The sequence below is a fragment of the Cladophialophora bantiana genome, assembly GCF_000835475.1.
Source record: "Cladophialophora bantiana CBS 173.52 unplaced genomic scaffold supercont1.5, whole genome shotgun sequence".
In the NCBI taxonomy this organism is placed as follows: Eukaryota; Fungi; Ascomycota; class Eurotiomycetes; order Chaetothyriales; family Herpotrichiellaceae; genus Cladophialophora; species Cladophialophora bantiana.
The window spans coordinates 205,394-225,702 of record NW_015971579.1 but is presented as its reverse complement, the minus strand read 5'-3'; the positions used below and the strand labels follow the sequence as shown (position 1 = coordinate 225,702).

The 20,309-nt window shown below is 51.4% G+C and overlaps 6 protein-coding genes across 6 annotated transcripts; 1 reads left to right on the top strand and 5 right to left on the bottom strand.

Moving 5' to 3' along the window:
- Positions 1-3,567: 3,567 nt before the first annotated feature.
- On the top strand, positions 3,568-5,680 carry Z519_03669 (uncharacterized protein; the record flags this gene model as incomplete). Its single annotated transcript, XM_016761417.1, has 2 exons — positions 3,568-3,589; positions 3,642-5,680. 2 exons carry the CDS (start codon positions 3,568-3,570, stop codon positions 5,678-5,680), a joined length of 2,061 nt encoding a protein of 686 aa, XP_016621755.1.
- An 841-nt stretch (positions 5,681-6,521) lies between these two features.
- Z519_03668 (uncharacterized protein) lies at positions 6,522-8,021 on the bottom strand (the record flags this gene model as incomplete). Its single annotated transcript, XM_016761416.1, has 1 exon — positions 6,522-8,021. One exon carries the CDS (start codon positions 8,019-8,021, stop codon positions 6,522-6,524), a length of 1,500 nt encoding a protein of 499 aa, XP_016621754.1.
- Positions 8,022-8,694: 673 nt separating this feature from the next.
- Positions 8,695-10,180, bottom strand: Z519_03667 (uncharacterized protein; the record flags this gene model as incomplete). Its single annotated transcript, XM_016761415.1, has 5 exons — positions 8,695-9,438; positions 9,492-9,586; positions 9,644-9,736; positions 9,785-9,959; positions 10,016-10,180. 5 exons carry the CDS (start codon positions 10,178-10,180, stop codon positions 8,695-8,697), a joined length of 1,272 nt encoding a protein of 423 aa, XP_016621753.1.
- Positions 10,181-11,097: 917 nt separating this feature from the next.
- On the bottom strand, positions 11,098-12,399 carry Z519_03666 (uncharacterized protein; the record flags this gene model as incomplete). Its single annotated transcript, XM_016761414.1, has 1 exon — positions 11,098-12,399. The coding sequence occupies one exon, from the start codon at positions 12,397-12,399 to the stop codon at positions 11,098-11,100; it is 1,302 nt and encodes a 433-aa protein (XP_016621752.1).
- Positions 12,400-13,059: 660 nt separating this feature from the next.
- Positions 13,060-14,818, bottom strand: Z519_03665 (uncharacterized protein; the record flags this gene model as incomplete). Its single annotated transcript, XM_016761413.1, has 4 exons — positions 13,060-13,418; positions 13,487-13,763; positions 13,824-14,368; positions 14,431-14,818. 4 exons carry the CDS (start codon positions 14,816-14,818, stop codon positions 13,060-13,062), a joined length of 1,569 nt encoding a protein of 522 aa, XP_016621751.1.
- Positions 14,819-17,522: 2,704 nt separating this feature from the next.
- Z519_03664 (uncharacterized protein) lies at positions 17,523-19,658 on the bottom strand (the record flags this gene model as incomplete). The annotated part of the gene is made up of 1 exon (XM_016761412.1): positions 17,523-19,658. One exon carries the CDS (start codon positions 19,656-19,658, stop codon positions 17,523-17,525), a length of 2,136 nt encoding a protein of 711 aa, XP_016621750.1.
- Positions 19,659-20,309: the final 651 nt, after the last annotated feature.

Genomic DNA, 20,309 nt, shown 5'->3' with positions numbered 1-20,309 from the left:
CCAGCCTCGACGTTCTCAATCTCGGAAATTGTGCCAAGGCGGATATCTCTATGCTAGATCGAAGGTATTCAAGAGGGCAAGATCTTGTAGAGTCGGAAATCTGATAATAAGAAGCGTGGGAGGGGAGGCCGGACGGGTGATTAAAAGCGCCTCATGGCTGGTTACCAATCCACATAAGCGACAGTCATAGGGAAGATCAGCCAGACCGGAAAAGCGCTTTCACCAACCCCCTCTCGCCCCATCGAATCGTACGAAAGGATGGCAACGAGCCATATTGTTTTAGTACTCGGTACTCGTTCAGGCAAAGCAGCTTCGTCTTTCCGAAGAGACCTTGGAGGCCGAATTGTACTAGAGAAGGGTCCGGGTGATCCGCCTACAGCGACAAGGGTGGGAACTCCCTCGCGAACAGGAATGAAGCATTCGGTTTAGGTCAGCCTGATGCTTGCATGTCAGACGGTCCAGTTTTGGTCCATTGGTCCAGAGAAGTTATGCATTTGCCATCTTCCACAAATTGAGGGGCACTTTGCCCAGGCAAGAGTCAAGCAGCCAGTGGGCGCGTCATACCTAGCGGGGAGGCGGCTGGAGGTGGCTGGTCCACACTTACGAGAGCTGAGGTGTTTTGGGACTGGTCCACCCGGACACAATGACGCACGAGGCATAACGGCGCGGATTGTTCGGCTCACCAGGCTTTGGTCATGGGGCGGAATGGGCGTCAAAGGGGCTCCACGGCGGCCAGCGCTCTCGCTCTATCCCCATTCTAGGGGCGATCACATACCTCTTTCTTCCGTCGCACTGGTGACCATCGTTCTCTGATGCGGCGTTAACAAGTTAGTTCCCTCGTTACGGGTTACACAGTTCATAGCCCATTCTCCATTAGAAAGCATGGAGACAGTCCTCTCCAGTTATCTCCCGTGGGGACTAAGGTCCCTTGATTCTACTCTATGTGCCCACGACGTTTGACTCAACGAGGAAGCTTGATAATCGAAACTCAAACATTGCCAACTCATGGATTGTTGCCCTGAATAGAAAGGAAAGGCCAAGTAGAAGAAGCCCGGCCATCCGTGAGCCTGTCCTTCCGGCCTAATTTGTGGAATACAAAGTACAAGTAGATGCCTCCTGATAGGCATGTCCTCCCTCTCGGATGACCAACCTCGGTGACCGAACCAATCAGCCATTCAGAGAGAATTTCCCTGATCTCTTCGAGTGTTTTGATAGCTCGTGATATCCGTCCGCCCAGCCTATTCATTTCCCCACGAAACCTGGAAGGATTTGTGTAATCCGCGCATGTTTTGATTCCTGCTCTGGGGTATTGAGAACGCGTGTCGTTACTCGTGTTTAGGTATGTTCGCGGGGACTATGAGGTAGTTTTTCTGGCCCAAGTGGCAAGGTACCGTAAGCTAATACGGCCCTCTCAAGCACCCAAGGAGTACGCTCAAAATCCTCAGCCCAATCACAAAAAGCTTGCCACGGAGGTGTCGAGTGATGTTCTCTTATGACAGCTGTGTTCCAAGGCCTTATCCTGCTTATCAAAGATTCTAGCACTTCCAGCATAAAAGAGCTCATGCAGTTCACTGAAGAGCTCAACTACCCCGCCACGGTGTACGGCGCTTCTTCTCCATATCTATGGCCAATGTCTCATGATGACTTACTGATATTACTGGGAAAGAATTGCGCCCTCACGTATTTTCTTGGGCAGGCCTTTTCGACTGTACCCATCAATGGTACATGTACTTGTACTTGTAGGTACCTTTCTCCTATCTCCGACTTTCTCCGAGTCCTCGTTCATATCTGCACAACTGTTGTAAAGCTCGCGCTTAAATCATATCAGTCTATCTCCCTGTACAAGTATATGCTCTGACTGCGACCATTGCAACCCCAAGCCCCGGATCCGTCGCAATGGCGTGTCCAAATGGTGAGGAGACCTCACAATCCGCATGCGGAGGAAGTAGGCTGTTGCAGAAGAGGCTGGATGGAGATACGTGCTACTGTACGACTATCGAAGAAAAGCTAGCTAGACAACAGTCGCCGGCCCACACTGAAGATGCAATTCTCCGAAGGTGCGTGGACTGTGCGGATTTTCGAGTCCTCCACCACCGAATGTTTCTTCCATGGCCAAACGTACCAATCTAAGGCCGAGAGGTCTCAGAAAGCATCGGCGTCGTCATCGTGTTGTCAAAGAATATTCCTCTGATGAAGAACTTCAAGGCCGCACACCCACAATCATTCGGCCCACTTAAACCTGTTAATATCGCTAGCCCCATCAGTGAGACAAGATGCTTGTGGCATTGCCCTATTTTGTTGGATTACATACTCTCCCTACCGCAAATGACTTCATGCGCTTCGTTGGATATTGCCCACGTGTGTCTCTACTAGCCCATGGAGAGTGTGCCGACGTGTACGCCGCACTTGCCGTTCGCAATGCCGGCGTCTTTGGTCATATCTATTCTGGCATATAATGAAGTAGCGTAAACGGAGAGAAGGCAGTTTGAAGGCCGGTGGTGGAGACCACGTTGAATTTTACGCATCGGCCGAGTGGGATGGAATCATTGATAGAAGGATGAGCTTTGAGCTCTGGTGGAAGGGCCCTGATTTGTTCCGTTTGGTGGATTTTCTTTAGCGGAGCGAGAGATCTGTGATGTCCATGGCAACTGTTCTCAGTCATGGTTCTAAGTGACAGTATTGCAAATACAATGATCCCTCTGCCATGGTGTAGTCATTGCTACAGACAATTCAGTATAACCCAGCCGTATATCTGCATGTCTCTCTGGTATTTGAAACAGGACATCAACACGATTTGCCGCCTAATTAATCTGTTCGGTGAAAGAGTCCGTTGATATGAAGCAGTGCTAGCATCACGGCAGAGAGAAATTATGTCCTTCATCCTTGGCCGGATGTGTTGACGAGGATGGAACAACCGACTGGGGCGTACACCTGAAAGTAGGGAGAGAAACATGGTTTGTTGTGGTAATGAGCATAATTCGCCGGCAAGGTGGACGCATGAGCATGGGAGTCCGCTTGTCTTTATCTCAGGGATTAGATCAAATCCTGAAGTCACCCCCAGAGCGTGTAGAGCTTGATTTTGTTCAGCCGTACAAGACCCAATATTAAGGAATGTCAACTTCGTCTGGGCGAAGTTGTCACCGCAACTCCGGAGACATAGAAACGTCGTTATAGAAAGCTGACACCTCTGAGCAGATGCAGGCTGACTGGTGGTTCTGGTGTCTACGGGTAGTTGGTTATGAATCCCGCGCTGTTTCGGGGTCGTGCTCCTCGAGCCTGGTTCCTTTGCAAAGACAACCACATTCGACCGCGCACGCCAAGAGGTCTTTTAGCGTCTTGGCATTTGATGCAGAGCAAGTTCACATATTGGCTCCGGAAAAGCTTCCTCTTGCGAACAATCTCCATACGAAGTTAGTCGCCGCTTGGCGCTCCCCATGCCAAGCAAAATTTGGAGAAAATTTTGGATGCTGCGATTGAATCTCGACTTCTGGATTAACAGGCCAAACAGGCTTGGGAGAATAAGTGGCCGATACACGTCTGATTATTGCATACAGCGCCTGTGCAGCAATGGGTACTAAAAAACGCAAGGGTATGCTGAATCGCGATTAGTTGAACCACTGGCATTAGCTGACCTTGAGTAGAGTCGTCGGGTGCGACTGACCAACCTCTGAAGAAAAGCAAGAAATCAACGACCACCGACAAGAAGGATGCTTCCAAAACCGAGCTCAAGAACGCCGCTGCGATTGCGGAGCCTAACAAAGTCTTGAAAATCACGTCCGACGACAGGCAAGAAACCTCCCCATCCGACAATGTCGCTGCAAAGAAATCAAAAAAATCTCGCAAGCGAGCTTCCGACTTCATGAATGATGACGGGACCTTAGTGCCAGGAGACACTACAAGTACAGCTGAGGTGGACAAACCCGCCGATAATAACGTCGAGCCAGTCAAGAAGAAGTCAAAGAAGGATAAGAAGAACAAGAAAAACAAGAACAGCGTCATTGGCGAGACCCTCACTGCTGATGGCGTCAATGGCGTGATAGAGCATATCGGGGCGGAGAATCTCGAGACTGCAACCTCGCATAAACCCGTGTCCACTTCAATGCAGGCGGAGGCCGAACGGACTCTCGAGCATGAGCTTGAAGAGGAGTTTGGTGGCTTTGCCAGCGGGAACGACCAGGAGGATGCTGCCGAGGTCGAGGCAGATGACAATGCTGCCGCTCTACTGGCTGGATTTGACAGTGACACCGAGGACAAGCAAGAAGACGAAGGGTTCGACTTTGGAACAACTCCTCCTTTGCCCAAATCGAAGAAGACCCAAAAGAAGTTGGAGAAAGCCAAAGCTAAAGGCAATGGCAATGGGCCAGGAACTGTCTACGTTGGCCGCATACCTCATGGATTCTACGAGAAGGAGATGAGGGCTTACTTTTCTCAATTTGGAGACATCACCCGACTGCGGCTGTCCCGAAACAAACGCACTGGCGCGTCGAAACACTTTGCCTTTATCGAATTCGCTTCCAACGAGGTCGCAAAGATCGTGGCGGAAACTATGGACAATTATCTGATGTTCGGTCACATTCTCAAGTGTAAATACGCCGAGTCCGGCTCTTTACACCCTGATGTCTGGAAAGGCGCAAATAAGAAGTTCCGGAAGATTCCTCACGAGAAACTCGAACGGGAACGTCTTGCCGCACCCAAGACGGAAGAGCAGTGGAAGAAAAAGATCGAGAAAGAGCAACGCAGACGGGACAAGAAGGCCAAGAAAATGAAAGAGATCGGGCTAGACATGCCGTCCTCAACTTTGACAACGCCTTCAACTGCCTTGAGCCAGAAGTTGGCCGCTGAGAGGGGACTGAAAGAAATTGAGAATGAGCAGGATGTCCCTGCTCTGTCTATTGAGCCCGCAACTGATCCGTCTGAAGACAAAGTTGCTGTGGAAGAAGGCAAGAAAGAAAAAAAAGAAAAAAAAGAAAAGAAAAAGAATAAAACGAAGAAAGGCAAGACGGACGAAGCTGGTATCGCCTTGAATCCCACGCTAGTGTCAGAGTCCACGGAGACGCCTGCTGAAGGTGAAGCCCAAAGTACTGCTGCCGAAGGTGAGGGAAAGCCGCAAAGTGCGGAGGGAAAACCCACTATCAGTCCGACTGATACAGCAGATCAAGGTGCAACCACAACTTCAAACGAAATGTCCAAGGCCGAGAGAAAGGCATTGAAGAAGGCAAAACAGGCAGCCAGGAAGTCTAACGGTGTCGCTGTGTCTGGCGAGACCGTGCAAACGGCTGAAGAATCTGCTCAAGTCCCTGCGCCAAGCGTAGCAGCAGATGCCAAAGCAGAGCTCGCAGCTGACTTCATCTCATTTGGTCAATTCGATAACAGCGAGGGCAATCCGAAATCAAGTTCGAGCCGGGCTGATGGCAAGAAATTAAAACCTTGGAAGGTAAAGAAGCCCAAGAAGGAACGCAAGAATCTTGTCAAAGCTCGAGGGCCAAAATCTAAACTGGTCTCTACGAAGCCGAAGCCAGACCCCAATGCCACGGGTAAGATTCCCGGTCTTCCGCTTCTGGGCAAGGGCAAGTACGACAAAGCCACACGTTTGGCGCATAAGGAAATGAAGAAGAAGCTTCTTGCTGAACGTGCTGCCAGGGGCGGAAGAGGCCGTGGTGCAGCTGGTGCTCAAGATTAGGAGCCTCTAGAGCGCAACTCGTCACCACCGGGTCTAATAATACCAGATCCGGGGGACAATGTTGTGCGTTGCCCCCGATGTCACTGGGAACTTGAAGAGAGAGAATGTCTACGCTGTGGCAAGTTCGTCGGAGTTCGATGCCGAGGATGATATTGATCACGAGTTCGACGGACCCATGCGCGAAAATGTGTTCAAGTATTACAATAGCAGAATGTCCTTATGAACAGACGCGACAGACGAGGACATGCACGGAATGCTCCAAACCCACAAACCAAACAAAAAGATCGTCAAACCATAAAAAGGCCAGGAAATGAATCTGAACAGTCATTCATTCGAGCACGAAGGTCGAACGCCTCCTATAACAGAGGCTAACGGGAAGCCACCACTGGAACGGGCACATCAAATGCCTTCTGCGAGATCGAGGCGTGCGGTCAAGTCCGCGAAATGACAGCCATAACCTACACCTCAGTGTCCTCGAGGAACTAAAATTGTCTTTGATTGATCCTGCTTCTCTGACTCAACTCGATGGACGGGCTTGTTAGCGGTAGGACTTCATAATTGCAATGTATTTAGTGGATGTCCGCCTCTGCTCAGGTAAAATGGTGTCAGGCCTAGGAGGCTACTCACATCAGGAATATGTTCACGGATGCTGACTCTAGCGACCGACCCCGTGGCTCTTTTGGGCGCTTCTTCGCAGGGGTAATAAGCAAATGGTAATGGTTAGGATGGGATCTACACTGATTGAATTCACTCTATGCTCTAGGCAGCGCGACGACAACAGTCTCCTGGCGTACTGTTCCAAAACACATCAGAGGTGTCCACGCTTGGATTACCGATGGTTTTATTCTTCCTCGTCTTCGTCGATATTCAGCACTTCCACCCCTTCTCTTACCATATCAACACCTCCTTCCTCCCTGCACAGCCCACGCCCTTCACATCCGCCCAGCCCATCAAACACCGTCCCCAACATCTCGCGACACACCCACCGTACCGTTCTCGTGTGTAAACTCCCGCTATCTTCCCCCTTTTCCTTGTTCTTGCCCGATCTTCCCACGTCGACACTCGACGCCCCATCCGCAAGAGCCTGGAAAATGACCAACTGATCCTCGGCGAATTCATCGAGACAGCTCCCCCTGACACACTCCCGGGTGAAGCTGCGTACCACGTGGCCCACTGCTTCCTCTACCATGCGGTGGCGTTCTGTTTCGTTCGTGACCTTCCGGCCTGGGCTGAGGTAGTCTCTCCCCAGGGCGTAGCCCGCAGAGGTCCGTGCGACTAGCAGAATGTAGAGGCGGCGCTCGTCGCCCGAGTCCGCAGAGGAAGGGTGTAATTGGACGGGGATGGAGGGGGACGAGAACGGCGGTATCTTTCGCAGGGCGTTGACGAGATTTAACTCAGCAAGCGAATGCGTCTTAGGGGAGCCTGCGAGGATTGTCATTGAGACGGATGTTATGGTGATCGGTCCAGGTGAAGCTATGTGGAAGGAAGGGAGGGCGAAGCCTTTACTCTCCTCGTCCTCCTTGCCATCAGCTCTCCCCTTCTGCTTCTCTGACCGGCGGTCAGCCTCCGATTTCCTCCTCGCATTGTCGTCTTCCGGAAATTGTCTCGGGTGGAACACGGAGATCTCGACCTCCCCGATCTCCAACACCCCCGTCGTCCACCCGCGCCTGAGGACTTGAATGTCGACTTTGGGCAGTCCGATGCGCTCGCACAAAGGGAGAAGCACCTGTTGCATGTATTCGCTCGACGGAGATTTCGGGACGTTCGTTCCGCCCCTTAAACGGATGCGGAAGGCCGGCGTCTCTGGCCTCTCCCTGCGACGGCGGAGCATCGAGAAGACAATATACGGGAAAATCGCTTGCCAGATGAGCCAGACACTTCCAGGATTTTTCAGTTCGATCACTTCTGGCTCCCCACTTTCGTTCCTTTCCGTCTTGTTTCGTCTCGCATCTCGGTTCCCATATTTCAGTCGTGCAGGCTTGAACATGAGGTCCTGACTACTCGCCTCTGCACCTTCAACCTCCGCACCGCACTCAAGGGCCAACCACCTCAATGCCGCCAGGTGGCTCTCTTTTAGCCCACCGCCGGGTCCGTGCTTTGCAGTTGCAGCAGTCGCTGCAGTTCCACCAGTTGCCCTCGCGCTAGGGCTAGAGATTCCCCTATTCCCATGTCCGTTCCTGTTCCCTCGACCGTTGTTGGTCTGCTTATAGAACAAATTCGCTCCTCGGCCGGCGCGAATATTGTAGATGCGAATAGGGACCTCGCAGATGGCTGACAGTGAGAGAGCCACACGGACAAGCTGGCCGCCGCCTTCAAGGGTTGAGCCGTCAAGGGCGAGCATTTTGCAGTTCCCAAGGAGAAACTGCCAAGTCTAATTGAATGCTCGTAACTGAGAAAATGGGCTTTAATAGTTAATTCATACGCATTGGTCTTTGTTGAAGGATCGAAACCAGCAAGGTGTCCTTCGAAAAAAGTTGGCGCGTCTGTCACCATGCACTGCCCCCAGCCCAGTGCTCAGCCTCATGGGTCTCATCCTGCCTTGCTAGAGTGAAACGGAACTAAAGTGCCTCCGCATGCGTGAGGCTTACGGACAGTTATCGTGGGTGTGTTGCTCTCCATTGGATCGGTTGCGAGTGCCTTGGTATTCGCAACCGATTGTTTGCTCTTTTCTCAGTCACAATGACTGTTCAGAATGTGACTAGCCTAATAAGGCCTAGGCCATCCGGTCTTGGCACTGCGTCAACCGGACACCCCGTTTTCAGTACTTCAACTCCTCGTCAGGATTCTCTCAATCACCCAACCCGTTCATAATCCCAAGTGATTAACACAGAAACCAAGTGAGTCACTGATAGGATCATGCTGTTGCCACCACGATTGGCACTTGTGCGAGCACCGCGTCATACGGCGGAAAAGGGTCGAGTATCTGAGGGCAAGCTCAGGGGGCAGGACCTAACAGACTGTCTAACCGACCACACGAGAAAAGTCCTACAAGGCCTGAGTATTCATTTCTCACATCAGCTGATATTGAACACCTGGCTAGGATTGTCACTGCAAGTCGCCTGATCCATCCTGCCTGCTGCATCTGCTACCAAGCACACCGCTCCAGCACCATTCTCCGGCTGGAGTCTCAAGCTGGCCTCCCCTGCGGTAAAGGAGAAAAGCTGACTGTTGGTGACTTGGCCACTACCATCGGCTCTTCCCCCGCAACTGAACATGATCACCGTATCTCCAGCGGCCCTCCTAGGATCGAAATTCAGACATCCCTGTGTCAGGATGCTAACTATCAGAGCGGAATTCGGCTGGTCATTGTGAATGCCCGCGGTAATGATGTTAAACCTCTGGTTTGCGCTTCCGTCGCATGGCTGAAGGGTGATCGGTATTAGGTTCTCGCGGAAGTCGCCAGCCGTGGGATCGATGAAGAGACAAAGACCAGAGGCAGACTTGAGCGAGACGGATGAAAAGGCGCGCGTAGCGGTGTTGTCAGGAGGGTTTGCTTCTGCTGCAGCAGAGGGATTGAGGACACTGCCAGCACGGGAAACGGAGATTATCGAAGCGGAGGCAGACGCGGTTGCTACCGTGCTCACAACAACAGAGGGTGGCGATGTGGTTGGGGATAGCGTCACCGAGGTTGAACTGGCAGTCGCAGAGGTGGTTGAGGCGGATATGATCGATGCTGGCACCGACTGAGTCACAACGGTAGGAGATGCAGCACCCACATCAGTGGTTATGACAGTACTCGCATCACCGAACATGAAGAACTGATTAGCATCAGCCGCGTTGCGGCAGCGATGTCGATGTGGGCTCTATTGACGGTCAGACAGTCTCCAGGTGCATTTTCGGGAGTCAGGGTAAGAGGGCCGGCACTGCCAGTGACAGGGAAAAGCTGCGAGTTCGTCCCAGTTCCACCTAATACATTGTGTCATTCGTGTCAGGTTCTCCATGGCTTTGGATTGCGAGACTTACTCCCATCGGCACGTCCGCCGCAGGAAAACAGAAGTACCTGGTTTCCCGCGGCGCGACGGGGATCGAAATTGAAGCAAGCTTGCGTCTGTGAGACTCGGCAGTTAGACCAAGCTGCCCTCCATGTTTAGGGATGATGTTGACTTGCCAACGTGCTGACAATCAGCATGGCCCCTGGCCGATCGTTGTGCTTCCCAGCGGTGATGATATCCCACTGTTGCTCAATGCTACCGTCACAAGAACCGACTTGGATCGGGGTCAAATTGGCACGAAAATCTCCAGACAACTGATCGACGAAGAGGCATCGTCCATCTGAAGTCTAGTCACAAGACCGATCAACGTCACCCTCACAGTTGCTGGCGTCGACCAACATACCTTGATTGGAATAGACGAAAACGCCCTCGTGGCCGTATCGTCTCGCTGTTGGGCTTCCTCAAAGGCAGCTTGGTCCAGCGCCGTAACGGCGCGTTTCTCGACAATGGGATGGGCAACGCCGAACGACGCACTTCCCAAGAATAAAGCACAAAGAAGGGAATTCATGATGCTATGCAACGACGTAATGTACAGCAGAATTCAACGAAGTGTTTGCACCAGGCAAAAGAATGGTGTCGAGAGATTCCAGCTCGAAGACAGTCAATCAACTAACACTCCCCCCAAAAGACCTCCCTTACCGTCGTATATTATACATCACGCATCCTGCAATCTTGCAGAGTACCATTTCCCCACAGCCAAGATCCCATTTTCCGATCCTTGACGAAATCTGAAAAGTGCAAAGATAGTTCTATCGTGTACCGAGGAACGATCTGGCGTTTGATGAGGCGTTTGTCGTGCTAAGCATTTGGGGAGTGTCCGGCTTCAGGGGCTTTGCCGCCCACCAGGAGACACGCCACAGTGTTTCGCCACCACGTTTCAACCACGCATACTCGTACCACTTGTGCTACTATTCGGTACGGATCAAAGTTGAATGTGGAATGACGCTCGCTGGAGGTTGCATTCTTGCACATCTTGAAAACGTCGTGAATGAAAGATCAGCAAGAAAAGGCTCTGAATGTGCGAGAACGCTGGGTTACGAGGTTCTCTGGAAGTTTGATTGGGCAAAAGGGTGCCACTGTAAGGCTAGGGTAGCCTTGGTATTAACGGGGATAATTCCCTAGCCAGACGTTGTGTCAAACACTCGATTCTTCCACATCAGAGGCACATTACCTGTTATTAGAGAGAAACGCGATGGCCGAGTCACATTCGGTGGCATCATCAAGGACAATCCAGCCGAGGACCGCAGCCTTCGACTCACAAAAATCGGCCAAAGCTTCCTTGAGTTTTTGGTGGAATGTCCAGAGCAGAATTTCATGTCTATTTTAGAGACAAATGGGTATCGGATAGAGAGGAGATTGATAATATACACGCGCAGCATTCCGCCTATTTACTCGCTAACCAAGCAAGTCAGGTAAGGTTTTGCTTCAGACTGGAATGCGTGCAGTTTTTAAAGCAGGATACTCTGGGACCTGCCATTTCAACGTCTCACCACCGAACATACCGACCCTCTCATCAAGTCGGAGGTGCGCCGCCAATTTTGCGAACAAATGAAGAAGCCAGATCCCGGGTCTCGATCTGGGGAAGAGCAGAAATCCAACTCTCTCGGTACCGCCGTGTGTCGACGTGGCTATGGGCCGGAACTTTTCTTCGTATGTTTGCGCCGCCTGCACCACAGCTGCTGTCGGCAATGACTTGTCTTTCTCGTACTGGGTCACAATCTCCCCTGCCAGGATATACGACCCTACGAGACCCCACGTACTCCCGAGACCGCCAGCCGTCTGGCAGTGCGCCGAGTCGCCGACCAGCACCACTCGACCTTTCGACCAGGACCCCTTGGGAAGTCGGACCTCCTCGAACGGTGTGCAGTAAAAGTCATCTGCCTCTGGGGAATGTCGCAATGCGTCCGTGAATCGATCACACTCCCATCCACCTCCCTGGTACAGATCGGCCCATGCCTTCCTGAGCTCCGTTGTCCTCCCAGATTGATATGCCGCCTCGAGCCCGGCGTCTCTGCCATGCATAAGCATGTACACGCGAGTCAGACCTGGGCGGTCCTTTCTCGTCCCAACGATGCGGGCCACTCGGCCGGGCAAATGGCAGAACGTCGCCCAGTCCGAGTCTCCCGCCTTCGATGGGACGCTGAAATACCCAATATGACCACCAAGAGGATACCGCGGGTCTGATGCCTCGGGACCGAGCATTATCTTTCGTGTTCTCGAACCGGATCCATCGGTGCCGATGACAAGATCAAAGTCCTCCTTGCGACCATCTCGGAAGCTCACGTGGACCTTGCCGTTGGGATTGCTCTCTTCATCCTGCGTGAAACTGTCGACGGTAGTACTGAACAGGTGTTTCACGTTTTGCCGTCCCTCGGTGAGTCCGTACAGGATCCGAACCAGATCGCCGCGCAGAATCTCATATTCGGACGTGAAACTCTGCCTCCCGGAACCGTTCTGGGTGGCCGGGAAGAATGCCTTGGTTCGACCGTGTACGTCAATGAGTTGCGTGCCTGGTTCGTGGACGGACGCGGCTCGCACGGCGTCCTCGATGCCCATCTTCTTCATCATGGGCACGCCGCGGGCGCGAATATCCACCTGTTGGCCCGTAGCTCGCATTTGGGGAGAGCGCTCGATGAGGGTGATGTTGGCGCCGATTCGTGACAGCCAGTAGGCGAGAGCAGGACCTGAAATCCCTCCGCCAATGATAAGGACTTTCAAGGGCGCCATGGCAGTTTCCGCTGTCGTTTGTTTGCTAGGAGGGATGGGGTCAGGATGCCAAGTATAACATCGAATAGTGTCACTATCAACACATGGAGGACGAAAAGCGTCGTTAGGTCTCTTCTACCCGTATCCCGGGGAACTGGAGAACCCTATATTGGAGGAAGACGTTTTTCAGTTGTCTCCCTGCTCGTCCTTCTCCTTGTGACAGTTGTCGCCGTGATAAAACCTTCGGGGTTGGCCGAGGTCGGCTTTCCCTTGTCCGCGGGTTGCGAGGTCCGAGTTCATACCTCCCGGGATGCTACGCATGCGAAATGCCTGTCACTCTAATCTCCATCAACAACTATGCTATGAGCAGCTTCCAGGCTTCGTGGTCAGGTATAGAGACATGTGCGAGTTCAATATGATGCAGCCTTTTAGTACAGTTCTTAATTCCGCCCACTCTCCAGACCCCACCCTCACGATTTCATCACTGGTATCAATACAGATCTTACCTCTGGTACTAGGAGAAATCTCTGGCGCCAGAAACACAGAAGGGACTGGATAGCAGAGTTATTAGATCCCACATCTTTTAGTATTAATCGTCTCATTTCCCCTGTACAGCATATCCCACTAAACGAACCCTGTGCGCTGGGTATAGTCGTTCGAAGTGAAGGAAAGCCAGATCTTTCATCCTTCAGGATTGAATGCAAAACGACTCCAGCTTCTGATCTTCCCGCCGCACCTCCAAAATAGCAAGGGAAACGGTATCAGCACAATGCATATAATGCCGAGAAGGGTAGTGGCCCAATCAACGCCCATCGACATGTACATGCTGGAGGTGAAATGAGGGAAGGATGCCGCGACGACGAAGCGGATGAAGGTGTTGACGGCGAGAGCGCTGTTAGCGTTCCTAGCGTAGACGTCGATCAGGTATACGACACCGGTCATGAAGATCAAGATGATTCCGGCCCCAATGAAGAGGCCGGAAAGAACCTGTGCTACCCAAGATATTGACGGGTCCGATGTCCAAGCGAACCAGAATAGACCTAAAGACTTTCGCGATTAGTTATCCCTCGCTGTCAACGTTAGGGATAAGAGCGCCAACTCATCTCACCGATTGGAAGGACGAAAGATCCCGCAATCATGGGCGGCAGCCGATCCTCAGGCGTGGGCTGCCTAGCTGTGTCGGAAATCCGTCTCGCGTACCAAGTCTTGGTGAAAGCGGCAATAGCGAGGCACCCACCTACCACGCCAGCGAAGATACATATGAAAGGCAGGCTTCCAACCGTAGGAGACCAACCTCTTCTGACCCCGAAGGATATCGGATATGCCTCAAAGGTCAATAAAAGAATTCCATAGACCAAAGCCATGTATATTGTCACGACAATAAGCTGAGGCACCCCATAAGTAGTTTGCTCGGCCAGGGCGGAGAATGACAGTTGAGAACTCACAATAGGCTCGAGTGCTATCATATGCAGAGGCTTGGTCAAGTATTTGTTCAGGAGAGTCCTGAAGTCAAGCGGATATTCTTCAGCCTTTGCATGCAAGGCCCAGTTCCTGGTCACATAGCGTCTCTCCTTAGCCCGCCTGCGGAGAAGAACCGGTTCGAACGTCTCGGGTGTGATGACGGCGGTCGGGAGTCCAAAGGCCACAGTCATCAGAAGCGTGATCCATATTGTCCATCGCCAGCTGAGAGAGGACTGCGTGATGAAACTCCCCATAATAGGACCAGCAGCAGGGCCCAGGAAAGCCGCGCCGGCAAAGACTGCTGCAGCGACACCAAGGCTGATCGGCTCCATGAAGTCGACGTACATGCCTCCGAGGATGGCGACAGGTGCAGACCCGAACACGCCGCCGAAGAAGCGGCAGACGAATAGAGTTTGGAGATCGTGTGCTACCGCTACAGGAATCTGGAAGATGGCAAAGGTGGCCATTCCTGCAAAAAGGGGAGCTTTGCGGCCATATATCTCTGACAGCGGACCCCATACTAGCGGACCTGTTGGTTACTTAGCCTTTCATTGAACCACAGCCTTAGTGTTTGCCTAAGGGGAGGAATACCGAAAGCAAATCCCAGCACGTATAGTGATAACCCTAGGATCATGACATCCTCCGCAACTCCGAACTCGGCAGCCGTTGCGGAATAAGTGGTCGCGAAGACGCTGCTGGCAAAGGTGACACAGAATGTCATCAGACCGGTGACGAGGACAATACACCATTTTCGCACAGTAGACATGTTCTTGGGGTTATACGGGTCTTCAGGACCGTCCCAGTTGACAAGTATAGAAGTATCATCGATCCCGTTCAGAGCACCCTCTTCATTCCCTTGAAACGGAACGTTGCATTTTTGGCAGAGGACTGGTTCTTGCTCTATCTTCTGAGATTTGTCGTCTGTGTCACTTGAGGAAACCTGGGGATCGACTTCGCGGCGGTAGCTTCTTTTCGTCATGATGAACCGCGGGTAATGTGCTGTCGATCAACAACCTCGATCTTGAAGAGACCTAGAAGTTTAGTATTGGCGCAAATATAGTCATAAGCGATCAGTTCGCAGTTTAACTGCCATTTCTTGTAAATTAGAAGTCGAGAAGCAGTAGGGACAGATCTGCGGTTTGGGTCAGTGGCGAAGATCACGATGCCATGCATAACGTTATGTCGCGGTGATTTTGACGCGATGAGTCAAACAAGCTGCTCGGTATAGCACAGACTGCCAACCCAGACTGAGAGCATTATGGCATCCTCGTTATCGCACTGGTAAAGGTGAGTGTCCTGTCTAGGAAAGGATCGAAGTTGATATTGTAATATGGCAAAGTGGCTGTGCTGGGATGGTATGAGGGGGAAGGGGGAATATTAGGAAGGAGAGCTGCTGGCAGTGTGCTATTTTTCACAGTTTGACAGAGTATTGAATGTTTTTGATGTCGTCTACCTATTCCTGAGTGTTTTGCCGGCCCTTTCCTACTTCTCAATGTCGTTGCCGTGCTAGGCGCTCGCTGCCCTAGCTGCTGCCTCTCTGGGGGTGGTGTTGGTGGTGGTGTCGACTTGTCTGCGTCAACACCAGAAACGCGTTCTCGATTTCCGACCTACTGGAGCAGGCCTTTGTTCGTTGTTGCACGTGCATGCCAAACCCTGAAGTGCTCTGTTACAATAGACTAATAGTTAAATAGTTATTTAAAGAAAAGTAGTGAACGTTAAACTATTTGCAGGCTGTTCGCGAATTTCATAAGGTCGCGAATTCATTTCTACCCCAATAATAAGTATTGGAGCTCAGAACCCTCTCGCAACGGTGTTTTATAAGCCCTGCCCATAAAAAGGTAGCTGAGCCGATGGGTCTGAGAACTGAGACAACCAGCTCGCTAGGTACATGCCTTACACGTGCTTCAGCATACCTTCCCATTTTAGCCATCGTGGCCTTTCCTGGTTCCTCCTCAGGCCTGTTCGCAACGAAGAGCAGGGAATCGGCCAGGTTCCCTGACGTCCGTCCAAAAAAGATACCTAGCCGAGAGGCAAGAACTCGGCGTAACCGATCGCAAGGGGCCAGATTAGGCCCACGGTGTGTTTGCCCAGGGAGCGCTCAGTGATGCTCAGCCAAACACTCTGAGGAGCTCAGGCTAAAGTTGCCTTCGCTCGCCCTCTAGGATCAAAGCGTAAATGGCAATTAGGATTTTTGCTCTCGGGTAATTCAAATGGGCCGGATTGGATAGGTTGGATAGGTCTGGGCACTGCGGCAAGATGTCGCTTCAGATATTGATACTATTGCCAAATAGTGATACCTGAAGAAGGCATCGCACAAAGCCGGCGCGTTCAGGGAATTGGTCAAAATATACGTTCCTCCTTTTACTGGCCAGCTTTCCCGACCAACGCGATCATAGCATTCTGCGCAGCTTCTTGACTCCGACATTCACTCGCCACGGTCGGCACTCGATGGCTCACATACAACGTTAAGAACATGTACGAATACACTTGTCTTTTGCGGCTTGACTCGTGAACTGCATCTGTGCCGTTAGAGGCAAACCCTCCGCGAGCGTTGGCATTCAGCCTTTTGGTAATGAATGCTTGCCCCGAATGACTGCACGCCGCACCAGCGGAGACAAACTCAGCCTGCATAGAGATCAACGAGCAATTTCTCACGAGTTCGATCTGAAGGAACTCATCTTGTGGCATTCTCCGAAAGCTTTCCTGCATAATGACCGCTTAGGAGAAATCACTGACAACGAAGAACTTCTCATCGGCACATGTCGGGGGATAAGTCTAAGCTTCGATCCGGGTTTTGAGGCTCCTGGTCAAGTATAGAATACGCTCATGGCTTGTCCGAGCCCCTTCCATTAAGCCAGTCAGGGACAGGCAACTGCCCATGTAATCGCTGGGCAGAAACCACGGGCTACACAAGAGCCGACAGGGTGAGAAGGCTTTGAAACAGTCCAGAATTTCGAGAGGTCAAAATTAACGACAGGTCAGAGTACCGTGGCTGAATAGCAACAAATCACAGGCTCAGGAGGTGCACTCACCAACTTGCCTATGCAAATTTACCAAATTCTCAACAGGGAATCCTGGGCCGAAGGATACGACCGACCGCAGAAGTCCTTGGAATAAATTGTTAGATGCAAAGAAAATCCGCCCAAATAACCAGCTCCAGCTATGGCAAACTGCCATCGAAAGCACCTTGATGTCTCAGAATGTGACACTGAATGAATGAATAGGCAAAAAAAATTTGATCGTATCGATTCAGGGCCCTCTATAAGGGACAGTCAAGATGCTCAATGCTGCTGCGCTCTAGCTAGTCTGTTTTCTTTACCACAAATGGCCACCAAACCGGCTATGGTATGCTCGGCATCGAGTTGTGCGAAGTGAAGGCTTTCAAAGACATAAAGGAACAGGGAGGGTATGCATGGCCCTATCCAAGAGCCAGGCTAAAGGAAATCAGAACATGCAAAAAGATGTGCCCTGGAAGATGGCCATTCGGCGAGAGAGGTACTGTATGGTATTCATGTTTTCGTTCGTATGTGATCTACCTTGTTGATGCTCTCATTGACATGTAACATTGTGTTGATTTCTTCGTCCTGTACTGCTCTACTTCGATACCATGTCCGTCTCGTCGCCGTGTATCTCGTTGTTGTTTCCCATATGTGGCTGCATCATATTTTGACGATGCTAATCTCTTAGACATTCCGTTCGACGTAACTCTGAATCATCCCCTCTATCGTAGGCTCGTATTCTACCAGCTTTACGTCCCCACTGTTTTCATCCAGCACAGTATTAGCCTGCACAAACACTTTACGGGGTATTTTCTTTTTCAGCACGATAGGTCTCGCTTTCTCTGCCCACCATTCGTCCACATTAGTGACCTCGTCGTACAGCTTCTTTCCAGCTTCAAAATCAGCGGTTGACTTGTAGATGTGTAGTTTCTGCAAATAGGCTTCGACTGCAGGTCGTCCGTGAGAAAGGATTTTGCCTCGATCAAGATGGATTTCGAGGTCGTCCGGGTTCCTTATGTCACCGTTCGGAGATTTGAGCTCACAGAAATTTTCGCCACCATCCATGAACGTACGGAGGATGGAGAAGCGAGCTTGCATGTGGGCTTGGCCCCATTTCCGAGACTTTGGGTCCCAAAATTCTAATGCCGCCACTCCGGCACGTGCCATTTGGAGATACGCGGCGTACAGGACGTCTCCAGCTTCATTACCGATGTCTTCCTTGCCATCACCGAATCCAAATATTTCGAGAATCCCAAAGTCGCAGGAGAGAGCCATGGCAACGCATTCGGCGCGGCACTCTTCGTACGACGAAGCAATCGACCCAAAGACGCTGGACCAGGTTTGACCGGGCTTGTAGTATGAGGTGATTGGCTTCTTGGTGATGGGGCTAATGGGCGGATGCTTGATGTCGAAATTGTACTCGCCAACAGCCGTTTCCTGGAGTAACTTGCCGCAACCGTGACCTAGAAGCTCGTGAATTCCGACCTGGACTTCGAAAGCAGGGTCACGGTATTTACGGAAGAGCTGGTCGTCTTCTTTTCGGATGAACGGGATCGGCTCATTGGGAGCTTTGGCGCTAAGGACGTTTCCAAGGCTCACATTCTTGAAACCCTCGTTCTGCCTGATGAAATCATAGTTCGGAATGTTGATGCCTGCCGGTATCCCGCTACCAGCGAAGCTCAGGACCTCCAAAGAAGTAAAATCCGGGCTCAAGAACTTGTCTTTCTCGAATTCCTTGCTCCACGGCAGCTTCGGAATCATGCTTGGTGCTGCATCGACAAGCTTGCCAAAAGCACGTGTCCTTTCTTGGTTCACCATAGCAACGAAACCTTCCCATTCACCACGAACACCTTGAGGGTCCCGATAAGTCTCGACGAATCCTATGTCAGTCTCGACCATGGGCTTTTTGTCTTTGATCCAGTAACGCTGCGATTCCACAAATCCTTGAATGCTGCCAGTTTCAAACGACCTGGCATACTCGTCAAGCATCTTTTCCTCAACCTCATTGGCAGCATCTTTTCTTGCTTTCTTGATTTCGAGGGCGATCTTGGCCATCTCTTCTTGATAATCGCCGAAACGGAGATGTAACTTTTTGCCAGCAAGCTTCCCTGTCAAGTCAATTGATGAGATGTCGCCAAGATCACGCTCTGATGCAGGCGGGTTTGAGACCCCAGACGCAATGAGCAACTCAAAATCCCCAGAATCCAGCTTCCGCAGTCTGGTGTTCTCTATCAGCAGTCTCTTCTCTTCGAGCACATCCCCCACAATAGAAATTTCCTCTTTTGTTATGGTTGGTGAATCCGGGTAATATGCCGTCATATGGCCCGCTTCGGGATATCCGAGGTGCATAAGAGCAGCATCTCTGGTCTCGTACATCCCTCCTCCCGTCTTTGTGGCTTTTTCATGGAGACTTTTGCATTCATTGTTAACGTCACAGAGCTTCTTCAGGTCTTCCGGTGAAATTCTCGGTATGAATTTAGAGTCCCCAAATCCCTTGTAATTGCCTAGATTTCCTAAGAATTGGGCGGCGTACTCGAGCCATAGCGTGACGTCGGAGGACGATACCGAGGTATCGGTAGAGAGTTTCTTGTAATCGCCATTGCAAGCGCGATGCAGGGCAAGTATGAGATCATAGATGACGGGGGATTCCGGCGACACTTGTGCAAGCGTTACTCGAGTGCCGTGGAAAGAAGCACGACTCAGGTGATGAGCATATCGCTTCTGTTTGGGCGACAGAGCAGCGAAGTGGGGGGCGATCTCCAATCTGACGACGGTGGGAGGATTGTCTGCAAGATAGTGCGAACGAAGCGACGGATCCATGTTCGCAGCGGAAGGAGAGAGATTGTAGAGTTGTGAGGTAAGCTGGGAGATCCTACGGACAAGTCTCTGGAGAGGGAACGAGGGGCCTCGCATGTAGAAGGAAGTACTTGTTAGACGTAACCTAGTCAGTCGCGGCATAAGGGCTATGTTGGACTTGGGTAAAGGCCAACAAGGCAAACAGCGAAAAACAACAAACATGCCAAGATTTTCGCGGGGTGATCCAGCGGCTACTGGGTAGTGGAGCAAAGCCCCCACTCTTCAGGGGCAGCCTCGCCGACTTTTCAATACTTGGATCATTTCATCGCCCTTCATCTTGCCTAGAATTTGATTCGAAGCAATACGCGTCAACTGTGGCACTCCTCCTGGATTTTCTTACGAACCTCCGACGAACTAACCTAGGCCTGTGGACGTAGTGGAGATGAACAACTACTTCCTTATTCGGGCTGAATAAGCTAAGCATGGCTGCTTGGGAATACTCGAGAATCAAATCTGGTGAAGAATTGACCATAAGGGAGAAGAGTCACTGCATCAAAGTCTTGACAAATTCATTCAACGGGAATCCAGTAGCCAAGATAAAAGAGATGGCTGAGAGTACGCCGTCACACTTGCCCTTCAGCAACCTTCGCGAAATCGCATCCCACCTCGCCTTCG